Below are 14,550 nucleotides of genomic sequence, written 5' to 3'. Positions count from 1 at the left end.
CACACACAAATACACACATACATACAAACACATACATATGCACACATACATACACACATATACATAGGCACATAAACACAAACATATATTTACAAATATAATAAATGAAGATGGATGGACAACGACAGTGCAATTCACATTACAAACGATTTGACAACATGGTAAATTTTTTTTCCAGAGGTGTATTTCAAAAACTCATGATTTGTTTTATGTAATACACATATTACATATAAATTGCTATGCTATTGAAACATATGTAGCATGTACTGAACAGTCATCACCCATTCATCTTCACCATGTGACATGTGGAGATAGCATTGCTACAAAGAATGAAGTTACAAAATACTTGATATCATTAAATAATTGTGATTATGTTAATTAATTGTGATTATGTTAATTAATTTTGCGACTGAATGATAGAATGGGAATATTAATTCATTAATATCCCTATGGTGTACACTACAAGCCAATCACATACCGGAGGTTATCAAGCTAATAACTATAATTGGCAAGATCCAAATCAGTAGATATATTTATAAATATATACAACGAACTTCTGTACATTTTCATCAACTAATTTCACACGCTAGATACTGGCCCGCCTGAGTAGGTAACAACTAAGGTACCCTGCATTTGGATTGAACCTAAAACTTTTTAACCACACAGCCATGTCTAAGCCTATTATTTTTTTCTTACTTTCTTTCTGTTTTACTTCCTTTTTTCTTTTAACTTTTTATCATTCTTTCTTCTCTTTTTTCTCTTCTCTTTTTCTTCCCTTCACTTTCCAGTTTCCTCTTCTCTTTTCCTTTTTCTTCCTTTTACTTTCCTTTTTCCTTTTCTCTTTCCCTTTTTCTACTCTTCACTTATCTTTTCCTTTCTTCTCTTTCCCTTTTTTTTCTTTTTCCTTTTCCTTTTTTCTTTTGTTTCCTTTCATTCTTTCTTCTCTTTATATTCTCTTTTGTTCTTTTCTCTTTCTTATTTGCTATTTCTTTTTCCTTTTTTTTGTTTCTTAATTAAAATTCTTTTACAACATTTTTTTCTGTTCATGAATTAATTGTTATAAAACCATGTCTTTCTGCCAAGTTAGAACCTTCATCTCATTTTTGAAATACATCTTCATTGTGTCTTCTCTATGAGCATTTTCTACAGTCATTGCTCTGATGAACTTTCTGGTTTAGACAAGACTTTTAAGCATATCACAGCTTCCTCTTCACAGATGTATTGTTACTCTGTTGATCTTCCTATTAGTCATAAGTCACTTTATTCTAACAGCTTCTTTGCTCAAACTGCTACTCTCTGGAACTCACCACAATTATCTTATTTTCTTCTGGACTATGATATCCATTTTTTTAAGCTGTCTGTTAACCAACATCTTATGAATTAGTAGGCCACCTTTTATTTCTACCTCTTTGTAATCCCTTATACTACAGTGGTGTCAAGCCTTATTTAGAATAAAATTGTTAAAAACAAATGAATGCATGGAATGGTAAGAATTAAATCGTTGATTTAAATATCCATTCTTATTGTGTTCTGGAAGATTTGGATGTGAATAAGCTTTCTACCAATAGCATTTAACTTTAGAGAATGTCTCCTCCTAGACAATGTGTGTCTTAACAACACAAATGCTTCAGTGACATAGCAGACTCTAAGACACCTTTGTTTCAGCATGAATGTGTCTTCCCAGGCACATTTGGATGTGAATAAGCTTTCTACTGATAGGTTTTAATTTTAGTAAACAACTTCTTTTAGACAACATGTGTTCACAACACAAATGTTTCAGTGACATAACAGACTCTGAGACACCTATGTCTCAGCAGGAATGTGTCTCCTCTGTCAGAAACACTGCCCAAAACTCTGAAACTAGACAAAACAATTGTCCCTATTTCTAGAATTCAGCAAACAATATATTTTTTATGCATGTTGAGGTTTTCTAAACTGATATTAAAATGACACAAGCACACAAAACAGAGAGAATCAAAGTAAAGTCCTGGGATTCATAGGGGTGGTTATCCCATTTCCATGGTTTACAAGTGACTGAGATCACAACATTTCCCCTGGATGGGACGCCAGTCTATCACAGCATTACTCATTTATAGCTGAGTGAACTGGACAAACATAAAATGAAGTATATTGCTCAAGAACCCAACATACTGCCCAATCTAGGAATCGAAACTACAATCTTGCACTTGTGAATGCAACACTGTGACCACTAGGCTACATGTCTTCACAATAATGCTACATGTCTTCACAATAATGTGTGTATTCATTCTTAATTGTTTCTTATTTTTGTATAATGTATTTTATAACATGAATTAAATTAATTAATTAAAACAAACTTCTTTCATCATTGCATTTATAACTTCACCAAGTTCAGAAATTTTTGCTTTATTAAATCCATTTACATGTCACATTATTCTCATTTTATGTCGTACGATTACCACTGAGAACTAATATTTCTCATCCTCCTCTCCACCAGCGACCCACACTTGTGAGAAGACTCAGTACAGATGCAACAATGGACGCTGTATCAATCATCTGTTTCGTTGTGATTTTGATGATGATTGTCGTGACAACTCAGATGAAATTGGTTGTGGTAAGATTGACCTCTATCATTCATCATCATCCTCATCATCGTTGTCATCATTGTCAATATCATCATCATCATCAACAACAACCATCAATATCATCATTTCATATCCACTTTTTTTCCATGCTTGTCTGGATCAGAAGGAATCTGTTGAAGCAGATTGTCTACATCCTGGATGCCTTTCCTGTCACCAACACTCACCTGTTTCCAAGCAGAAGAACTTTAAGCCATTGCCAGGCATGTTTCCATGGAAGACCGAAAATAAAGGATGTTGCTTGGATGATGATGATGTTTGTTTTACAGCAATTGTACGACATCAAGGCAAAGAAGCACAAGCATGCACACATACATGCACACACATTTACACCCATGCATGTGCATACACACACATGCACACACGCATACATACCCATGCATGTGCATACACACGCACACATGCATACACACATTACCATCATCGTCACCATTTAACTTCTGTTTTTCATGCTAGTATGGATCGGGTGCTTTGACAGGATCCAACCCCTACAGGACCGTGTTGGGTCTAATGTCTCCTTTGGCAAGACTTCCATAACTGAAAGCCATCCTTAACGTTAGCTTCTTTAAAGGGGTACTGCATGTTTTTTTTTATAGGGGTTCTTCTTTATAGGGGTACTGCACGTTTTTTTTATAGGGGTACTGCATGTTTTTTCCATGGCTCCAGCACTAGTGAAATCACCAGATAATTTCATAGACAAGAACCCCTTGACAGAAAAGGATTACAGAACTGGGAGGGGTGGCTTTGAGCCAGATGATAAGAGGTTGAAATATAATAAAAGGACAGGAACAACTGTCTTACTGTCGAGCAAACACATGGCTTCCCAGTAGAAAAGGGAGAAAGGATCGTGAAAAAGCAGTATCAGGGTGTAAGCTTGAGGTGAATAGAGAGAGACTAGAGGAGGAGAATCGAGGATAGCTGGGTGGATAGTTAGGTCTATGAGAATGTGAAAGGAGAGTAACAGAGAGTAGAGATGAAGACAGAAGGGAAAAGAGGAAATTTAAGGTAAATAGGAGTGATTTGTGGAGGAGGAGGAGGAGAAGATAGGAGATAAAACATACATAGAAAAGAAGATGGAGAGCAACAGCATAATAAAAGCATACATATACGAAATAGAGGGAAATGAGCTGAAGAGTGGCAGAGAGAAAAAATGCACAGTGACAGAGACAGGAGTCAGAGGTACATAGGGATGGATATTGTGAGTAAATAAAAGTGAAATCAGTGACAGATATGAGAGGGTGCTCAAGGAGAACTAGCATTCAGTGGTTGGTGTGGAGAATACTGGCAGGGTGGCAATAGAAGTGGTTACAAGAAGAGAGGGGTACTCAAAGTACAAGAATAGGGAAGGAATAAGTGCAGTTCTTCTTTCATATAACTACATCAGCTGAGTAATAGTACTGTGGTTAGCGGGGTGGGTCTTACAAAAATGATTTTCTGAGAAGGCTTGACAGGTACAGTTTGGGTGTACAGGAATAAATACTAATGACATGCTTTCAGCACCTTATTTTTACTGACATTGGTAGGTTTTCTTGAGCATGACAAAATCCCAATTCATCTCCGTCCTTTCCTATGAGGCCTAACAATATGACTTTGCTGCTTCGTTCCATGTCTTCTTGGATCTCCAAATTAAGTCCACATTTAACAATCAGCTCTTCGTTATGCAACTCCCCTCCTTCGTTCCTTGCACATTGCATGACCAAACCAGTCAAGTTTAACTGCATCATACAATGCCATAGGACATAAAAGCATCTGTAGTGGTTAAGTGTGTATGTAAACAAATACGTAAACCGATTCATGATTGAAAGGAATTTATTTACAGGGCTTGATTTGTTAGAGGTACACTACATACAAAATGTAGGCAACTGCTACGAGTTACTAGAAATACAGAGTACATATTAGGAATGAATATGTTTGCGTGTGTGCGTGTGTCATTCGAAACAGTAGTCTATTGGCACTTCAAACATTTCTCTCTGTCTCTGCGGTCTGCCAAAACCTTGGGTCGTAGATAGATCTATCTCGTCTGTCTGCTCCCACCTGTCTGCTCAGTGTTGTATGCGTCTGTATTTATAACAAACAGTGGCAGCTAGAAAGACAGACATACTGCAGCAGAGTTTGTACTTAAATAGGTCAGCCCTTGTCCAGTTGAACTTCGCCTGACATGCTGAGGTTGCAGGTTAAAGGGAGATGATCAATCAAATTTTGACAGGACAAAGAAAACCTTTTTTCACGCCTGTTGATCGTCGTGGTTTGGACAACCGAGAATTCTTGGATTCAGTTTCGAATCTAGGCTTAGAGAAGGAAGTGTTAATTCTTACACATCTTATAGACAACCAATATTTAATATGAAAAAGCTAATATTTTGCTTTGACCATATTTGTACAACCCTAATGTAAGGAATGAATTTTTTCAAACATAGTTTTTTTCACAATTAACTCTTTTTTTAATATTTAACTGTTTATTTTATTTTGTGTTTTTAAATGAATATTTCATCATTCATTTCCAGATGCCTCAACTTGTGGCCCAGCACAGTTTACCTGCAAGAATTCCCGTTGCATCGATGCTGCACAGGTTTGTGATGGCTATGACCAATGTCGGGATGGAGAGCAGACTGATGAAAAGAACTGCCGTAAGTATTTAATTGCTTATAGCAACTTTACCTGTCTGGCGTCTTTAGGAGGGAAATTTTATCAGGTACATATCTGAGAGGTGCATCCATAAAACCAAAGAACTTTAAAAATGGTTCTATGGTGTAAACTTCCTGTTTTAAGGAGATCTAAATTAAAATCTTCCAAGAGAATTTGAAGTTAATTTTTGTTCCAAACACCAAATTACTAATTATAAAGTTGCTTCGTTATATTCTTCGTTATTTTCAAAATTAATTAAAACAAAGACAGAGCATTCCAAGAGAAACATGGTAACAAAGGGTTAAAGTATCTTGGCAACTGACCTTTCTCATTTTCTAATTATTGGATCTGTGATGCAGATGTTTATTCAGTAAACGGCAACAGCAATAACAACACTAAAATGTCTCTAGCCACAATTCTTATTCTACAGAATTACCGATATTTGCTTCATTCCTGGATGTATCTCACTCATTTCATTGCCTCAGTTTAAAAACTCGATGTAGACTGAATTTCTTGCTCATGTTATCTCTTGATTGGTTGAAGTCATATTCTCTCAGTTAAGGGACCTGAACAAATCACTTAAAACCCAAATCCTCATTCCTCATGGGGCAGAGACCATCCATGACTTTTCCTCAGTTCTCAACTCTCAGCCATCTTTTCTGAACTCTTATTGGTGTTGAATTGTCATCAATGACATTCCCTCTCTGATCTAAGTCTGCTTCATGTCCGCCTGTCCCTTGGTTTCCAGGTTTCATATTTATATTTATATCGATGAAGTGGGAATGTATGTGAGAGAGGGAGAAAGAGAGAGCATGTGTGTAGGTGTGCACACACATGAATGCATGTGTCTGTGTGTGTGTGTGTGTGTGTGCTGCAAATGATTATCTCCTGCTAGCAATATAAACACGAGTGCTTATATGCACCCCAAGTCCCTTACGAGAGATTCTTTCATGGTAAAAAGGCAGAATTCTGTCTTGTAACACAATATTCACTTTTAAGTGTGGATAAATATTCCTTTTTGGAATTAAGACCACTTACGTTACCAATAATTATATTTCAAGACATGAGTTCAAATCAGGATTCTTACAAACCAAATACAAAAAGGGAAAACTCACAAATAGCTTTTGACAAAAAGGGCCCAAAGATACCATTTTGTTAAGGGGCTATTTCCAATATAAAAAGCACCCAACTCTGATTACGTTGGTGGTGAGTTAGATTAATTTGGCATCAAAATCAGTCTTAAATGATAGCAATTATTGGGATGATTAATATTCCGAAATATTCTTCCTTCCAGCCAACAACATGACGTGTCCAGAGAATAAAGTGAAATGCCCAAACTCTAATATTTGTGTCAGAATAAATCTGCTGTGTGATGGAGATGATGACTGCGGGGACAACTCGGATGAGAACGCAATGTTTTGCAAAGCTGCAAACTGTACAGGTTTGTAAAGAATTCTTCAAGCATTTTCACAAGGTTTATAAGATTTTGGTACAAGGCCAGCAATTTCGGGGGGTGGGGGTAAATCAGTTACATTGACTCCAGTTTTTCAACTGGTACTTATTTTATTGACCCCCAAAAGTGATAAAAGGCAAAGTCAACCTCGGCAGAATTAGAACTCAGAATGTAAGGACAGACAAAATGTTGCAAAGTATTTTGTCTGATGTGTTAATGATTCTGCCTTTCTATTTTGGCACAAGGCCTGAAATTTTGGGGGAAGGGGCCAATCGATTAGATCGACTCCAGTACACAACTGGTACTTAATTCATCGACCCTGAAATTGATGAAAGGCAAAGTCGACCTCGGCAGAATTAGAACTCAGAATTTAAGGACAGACAAGATGTTGCAAAGTATTTTGTCTGATGTGTTAATGATTCTGCCTTTCTATTTTGGCACAAGGCCTGAAATTTTGGGGGAAGGGGCCAATCGATTAGATCGACTCCAGTACACAACTGGTACTTAATTCATCGACCCTGAAATTGATGAAAGGCAAAGTCGACCTCGGCAGAATTAGAACTCAGAATGTATGGACAAACGAAATGTTTTGCAGCATTTTGTCTGATGTGTTAATGATTCTGCCAGCTTGCCATTTTCACAATGTGTAAAACTAATTTCAAATTTTGTCACAAGGCCAGCAATTTATGGGGAGTGGGATAAGTCAATTACATTAACCCCAGTATTTAACTGGTACTTATTTTATCAACCCTATAAGGGATGACAGGCAAAGTCAACCTCAGCAGAATTAAAACTCAAAATGTAAGGATGGACAGAACGCTGCAAAGTATCCAGCCTGGCATGCTAACGATTCTGCCAACTCACTACCCTTCCCAATGTGTAATATTAATTGCTGAATATAATTACAGGTATGGCTGATTGCACACTAGCAATTAATTTTTACCTCAAATATAATTGCAAATGTGCGTAAAAACACTTAAAACGTTTGAGAATTGAGTAATGACTCTGTGCCTGGTTTTTCTTTCAGGCCATTTCCGATGCCTGCAAGCCAATCGCTGTATTCCTTCTCATTGGTATTGTGATGGTGCTGAAGATTGTTCAACTGGGGAAGACGAACCAACTAACTGTAAGTAAAGAAGCACATTTTTATATTTCTATGTCGATCTAAGAAGTGACACAGATTGTCGAAAAAAATCAATATTTCCTTCTCAAGCCATGCCAGGCTCATGAAGGCCGGTTTCCTGGTTTTAATGGTGTATATATTCCCCACCTGGATGGGATGCCAGTCCATCACAGAATTAACTCATTTTTGCCTGCTGAGTGGACTGGAGCAATGTGAAATGAAGTGTTTTGCTCAAGAACATGTGTAACCCAGTTGAGGAATTGAAACCACAATCTTACAATCATGAGTCCAACACCCTAACCACTAAGCTATGCACCTCCAAAGTAAAGGCTGATACAGTTTGGCACCAGTGACGTCACAACTCATTTCTACAGCTGAGTAAACTGGAGCAGCATGAAATAAAGTTTCTTGCTCAAGAGTACAACACACAGCCCAGTCCAGGAATAGAACTCATTGCCTCATCATTGTTAGCCTAACACTCTAACCACTGAGCCATGCATCTTCACCTGTAAATTGTAAAGCTCTTTGCAATTTCTACAGCTCAATGAGTTCAATGGCAGACCTGTGTTAGAATGGTTAATGTTTAACTGTTTCAGAGCTTTGATGGTTAATATTTAGTGTAAAATAGAATTTCAGGAATTCTTATCAGATACAAAGAAGCAAAACAAACATTAACGATTGAAACGAACATTAACGATTATCTTCTTCATTAGTGAGATTGGATTCACATCAAAGAGCAGTGGCTTTCTTGGCTACCATCCTGGGAATATAGTCCATAGATTAAGGAATAAAAAAAATAATAAATGCGCCCTTTTAAAGCCTAGCCAGGCTCATGGGCCCGGTTTCCCGGTTTCAATGGTGTATGTGTTCCCCAGCTGGATGGGACGCCAGTCCATCGCAACATTACTCGTTTTTGCCAGCTGAGTGGACAGGAGCAATATGAAATGAAGTGTTTTGCTCAAAAACACAATGTGTCGCCTGGTACAGGAATCGAAACCACAATCTTACAATCATGATTCTGGCACCCTAACCACTAAGCCAAGTGCCTCCACAGTTTAAGGAATACCACAATGAAAGTTGCATATCAATATCCAAATTCTTATGTACTATGGGGAACCTCACAGCAAGAAACTCTCTCCCCTTCATTCCAGAAGACCACCTTTTATATCCTCTCCCAGTTCTTGCCCTGTTAACAATGTCTGGATAGTGAAATAATTTGCAATCTATAAAATATAGAATATCTCAAAATATCAAAATTATTTGGTAAAATGACAGAATTTGTTGAGGTGGATTTCCTAAGGTCAGATGCCCTTCCTGTCATCAACCTTCATTTATTTCCAAGTATGATAATATTTCCCCATGTTTTTTACAATAGACCAGAAACAAAGGATACCAGTTGCATAATGGTGACATTCATTTATTATTATTATTATTATGCAATGCTTGTGTAAGTCAGACAAGAATATGTTGGGGCAATTTATTCTATGGTTGAATGCTTTTCCTGTTGCCAACCCTAATCTGTTTTCAAATGAAGTAGTAATCTCCCAGTCTATGGAACAACAAACCACCCAGACATGTTAACAAGGAGTCCTGGAAACAAACGCCATAATGAGTACGGCTTTTGTTTACTGCTCAGCTACTTGCACATTCATTTCATGAGTAGGCTGTTCCATTGACTAACTGTGCATGCTGTTCCATGCACAGGCTGTTCCATTGATTAACTGGAACACTTGTCATCAGAACTGACAGAGTAATCACTTTTTTACACAGAGCATACCTTAAATATAGCTACAGCAAACACACACATGTAAACTGGCCATGCTGGTGCAGTCTCAAAATCTCACACGTTCTATTCGGTGCCACAAATCTTCAGAGATATCTCAATGGTTTTTTAACGAACCAATGAATGTTAATTTGGTTTCAAACCATTTTAGTATCCACAATTATCATCCGTAGTGGTGTGACTGGAGTTTGTGCCACCGAGAGTGGTTCTTAAGTTTGCTACCCTCTACTCCAAGAAAGACCAGCTGGGGAGATCATACCCTTGCCCTTTTTAGGTACACTATGTATCTGGAGTCTTATAGGGATAAACTTTAAACCTAAAATTTCATTAAATTGTAGTTTAGGGTAAACACTAGTGTTGTAGGTGCTGCTGTACTCCATCTTCAAATGCAGGAGTTTCGTTAAGAGTGAAGCAATTCTGTAGGGGCCCCAGCCCCTTTCACCACTAATAACAGAGCTGCCCAGACAAAAAACACACAAGCTTTGTTGTGCCAAATGTTGCAGCTCTGGGCCAGATGCTTCAATCATCCTCACTACTCATTCTTACTGCACCACTACAAGTCCTCTTCTTTTTGAAGCCAGATAGAATGGTTTGCTTTTCTCATAATTTTCTGGCAACATTTTTTTCTCTCCTTTGCAGCTTTGTTTTGAAATTTCATGAAGTTTTCAACAATATGAAATAATGGTTAAACTTTAAATCTAAAATTTTATGAAGAATTAAATCACAAGATATAATGGTCTTGGAGTAATAATTCCATTGTGAAGCTGTTGCAATGATGTTTGTTGTCTCTCAAGTCTGAGAAAGGTGATATCAAAGCTTCTCACTGAACAGCCTGCACAAACAATTTGTTAATAATGATCAAATGTTTGTGTTGTTCATTAGCTCACTCCTGTCATCAAATCGATATTGTTTGTTTCAGTGCACCATGTGCCACATGTTTAGATGTTGATGAGGAGGTTGCAGAGCAATGTGAAATGAAGTCTTTTGATGAAGAACGCAACACATCCCCTGGTATGGGAATTGAAATTACAATAATGTGATAGCATCCAGATTGTATTGTGAGACCTAGTCCAATGCCTCTCCTTGTCTGGTTTCAATTAAATAGATTTAGCCTTTAATCAGTCAGCTTCAATGTAATAATTCTGAGACCCCCTTCAGTCACGACACAGACCATGGGATTGCACCTAGAAAGCTACCCTCCCTGGCACAAGTCCAGGCAAGGTTGTTTATGGAAGACCAGCAGTCACCCATGCATACCGGTCTCCTCTCTCCACGCTACCAGTGTTATCCAAGGAAAAGGCAACGGCCGATAGAACTTGGCACCTGTGAAATCGCAACCCATTTCTATAGCTGAGTGAACTGGAGCAACATGAAATAAAGTGTCTTGCTCAAGAACACAACACGCAGCCCAGTCCGGGATTCAAGCTCACAACCTCACGATCATAAGCTCGATGCTCTAACCACTGAGCCATGCACCTTCACATTAATGTAATAATATACAGGCTGTAACGTTGTATTTAAATGGGCATCAAATGTGATGAATACATCAAAACTCCTCAAATAAAGTGATTCCTCCTCTTTAAAAGACGTTAAGGCAACAATGGACATTATTTTTTCTGCCCAATGAAATTTTATATAAAATCTGTGCAGTTGTTTATTTCAGGTCATGTGAATTTAACGTGCGCCAGCCACATGTTTGCATGCGGCTCAGGAGGATGCATCTATAAAGCCTGGATGTGCGATGGAGAAAATGATTGCTCTGATGGTTCGGATGAAGCGATTGATTGTCGTAAGTCACTGATTGTCTTACTTTCCTTTATCTTCATTAATATATATAAAAAAAAACAAAGTTTGTTATGTCCAACGGGAGTCGGTCATGTTCCATGAGAGTATCTTGGTCAGCCTGAGAACTTTTCAGCCGACCCTACTACATCTACCCCACACAAAGACTGCTTCCTCTGTTAACCTACCTGCTATGCCGCTGCACCTCCTATGTGTTTATAGCTTGCACTGGGTACACTGTATGGAATTTCTACCAACACCTTTTCTACATATCAAGCAGAGTCATTTCCAGAAGGGATTAGGGATTTGTCTGTTTTCCCACTTACTAATACTTTGGTCTTTATTAACGCTAAGGATCTTGGATCACAGGCCTTGCTTCCTTACCCAAATATCTTTCTATCATTCTACTATAGATTCAACTATAAGAACGAGGCCATTAAAATAGAGAAGTAACCATAGGTAACAAGTCTTGAATACCTCTGTTATGGCCTGGAGGGCTACGATAAACAAGAGGGGTCAAAGAACTGAGCTGTGGTGAACTCCTGCCTGCATAGTAAATTCATTGCTATATTCGTTACTGACTTTCACTTTTCTGACAGCATCCCTTTACATGGCTTGGGTGGCTCTCACCACCCAGTCATCTACCCCTAGCTTCTGCCGTGACCAACAGATAAGGGACTAGGTACCTAGTCAAACGCTTTCTCCATGTCAACAAATACCAAGTACAGAGGTTACTAAGTTCACTGAGTGTGTCTTCTGCGGTTGCCTTATTAAGACAATAGCACCAGAAGCGCTTCTCCCTGGCACAAAACCAAACTGCATCTCATCTAGGTTGACCCTTACTTGAGATACAACCCTTTCTGAAACTTTCATGGCCTGACCCAGCAATTTGCTACAATGCAATATTCTGAGAAAAAAAGAAGTTGTGTTTCTAAAACTATTCAATAATTTATATAATAATAAAAATGAAAATAAAAATAAAACACTATAACATGTTCTTATAAATAATGATGGAAAGTTCAGAAGCTCCAGGTTCATAATAAAATACTTCTCATTGCAGATGGGCATGCATCTGTGAGTGAATCATTAACTGCAATAATTAAAAAGGGATTAATTTTTAGCACTGACAAGTCTTAGTCCCTTTCAGAGGCTGAAGTATTTTTTTGCTATCTTGAATCCCTTGGAGTGAAATTGTCATATTTACTACATTTATTATATTAGTTAGAAATCATGCATATTTCATCATCATCATCATCATCACCATCATCATCATTGTTTAACATCCACTTTTCCATGCTCAAATGAGGCAGAGTTTATACAACTGGACGCCCTTCCTGTCATCAACCCTTACCTGTTTCCAAGCAAGGTAATATTTCCCCGTGACCAGATATCTCTCAGAAGACATCTCTCAGACAAAGAGCACTGCTTGCATGGTACCGTTTTGCTTACACTATCATGCGATTTCAAAGAAGAAATGGTGTGTTTAACTGCACTTTGCAGACTTAATTGCTAAGGCATTGCCATGGAGATTGGCCGGTGACACTCACGGCAACAGCCTTGTTCTGATTTCAATATTGCTAAAGTCCACTTTAGTTTTCATCTTTCTAGGACTGATGAAAGAAAGTACCAGTTAAGTACTTGGGTCACTGAAATGTACTTAGACATCGACACCATCCACAGAAAATGCCTGTATCATCATCATCATCATCATCATCATCATCATTGTTTAATGTCCGCTTTCCATGCTAGCATGGGTTGGACGATTCGACAGGGGTCTGGGAAGCCAGGAGGCTGCACCAGGCTCTAGTCTGATCTGGCAGTGTTTCTACAGCTTGATGCCCTTCCTAATGCCAACCACTCCATGAGTGTAGTGGGTGCTTTTTATGTGCCAGGGGAGGCTGGCAATGGCCATGATCAGTTGGTGCTTTTTATAACAAACCAAAATTTATGTTATTTTCCTTTATTAAAATATTTACTCTTGACTTGTGTTTCAGGAAATATTGCATGTGCTGCAGATGAATTTAACTGCACGCATAACCGCAATATTGGAATTTACCCATGCATTAAAAAAACATTTGTATGTGATGGAGATAAAAACTGTGCCGATGGAGAGGATGAACGCCAGTCTTGTCCACCAGATGTCTGTGATGATAATGAGTTTGCGTGTGCAAATGGTGGCTGCATTCTATCAAAATTTGTTTGTGATCGTGAAGACGATTGTGGTGATCGTTCTGATGAACATGACAATTGTGGTAAGTACTTCTGTATACATATATATATATATTAATATGGATACTGTGTGGCCAAAAGTTGGGACATTTCTTTAAAAATTAAAGTTATTGAGTCCAAGTACAATTCGATTCAAATATATAAAATATATATAATGGGAAGCTTTATGAAAATAGACAAAAGACGAAGGCAGGTGGAAAACAAACAAACAATTGTATTAGTATGGCGCTCAGGAAATATAAATAAAACAAGTCTTTAACGTTTCGAACCTACGCACTTCAACAGAAAGATATACACAGAGAGAAAAACGCAGAAAGAAGGAGAGAAAAAAAATGCATGCAGTAACTAACGAACCAACAATATGACTCTCCCCAGACACAACAGAATATGCTTCAACACAGGAATTCACATAAAGAATCTTGCAAACCAAATACAAAAACGAAATTACTGTTTAGCATTTAATCCAGCCATGACCAACCCAAAATATTCAATTTCATGTTGAAACTGTCAAGATCTGGCCTCTTGCACTTACCCTACTGTGTCATTCTAAAAATAAACAATCACATCATCAAAGCCTCAGAACTACAAGACAATGCATAATTAATTGAAAAACGATTAATTGCAACTGAATTTGAATGTTAAAGGGTTCAGGGAAATGCTTGTTTCTATCTCTTTCTCTGGTTTCAATCAAGACTACTTTGAAGGTTTTAGTCATACAAATCAACCCAAGGATTTATGTTCTGTTTCTTTTCTTTTTTTCTTGATGGGGTGGGGTGGGGGAACAGTTAGCTCTGGTTCTTAGTCTATTGATCTCTTTTGCAAAACCACTAAGTTACAGGGACATAAAAAGACCAACACCAGTTGTTAGGCTGTGGTGATAGGCAAACACAGACACAGACACACACATGATGGGCTTCCCCACAGTTTCCATCAAG

At 37.9% G+C, this 14,550-nt stretch overlaps 2 protein-coding genes across 2 annotated transcripts in view; both read left to right on the top strand.

Annotated features, from left to right (window-relative positions):
• Positions 1-14,550, top strand: part of LOC118764392 (low-density lipoprotein receptor-related protein 2-like) — a 280,304-nt gene that overhangs the window by 165,846 nt on the left and 99,908 nt on the right. The window lies entirely within an intron of this gene.
• Positions 1-14,550, top strand: part of LOC115214851 (low-density lipoprotein receptor-related protein 2-like) — a 106,439-nt gene that overhangs the window by 23,477 nt on the left and 68,412 nt on the right. The window contains exons 11-16 of the mRNA XM_036505469.1: positions 2,477-2,593; positions 5,125-5,247; positions 6,540-6,686; positions 7,726-7,824; positions 11,268-11,393; positions 13,381-13,638. Coding sequence (XP_036361362.1) covers positions 2,477-2,593; positions 5,125-5,247; positions 6,540-6,686; positions 7,726-7,824; positions 11,268-11,393; positions 13,381-13,638 — 870 coding nt within the window. The remainder of the gene's footprint in view (positions 1-2,476; positions 2,594-5,124; positions 5,248-6,539; positions 6,687-7,725; positions 7,825-11,267; positions 11,394-13,380; positions 13,639-14,550) is intronic.

Source organism: Octopus sinensis, linkage group LG8 (genome assembly GCF_006345805.1).
Source record: "Octopus sinensis linkage group LG8, ASM634580v1, whole genome shotgun sequence".
Lineage (NCBI taxonomy): Eukaryota > Metazoa > Mollusca > Cephalopoda > Octopoda > Octopodidae > Octopus > Octopus sinensis.
Note: the sequence above shows the minus strand (reverse complement) of the source record. Positions and strands in the feature narration are given on the sequence as shown.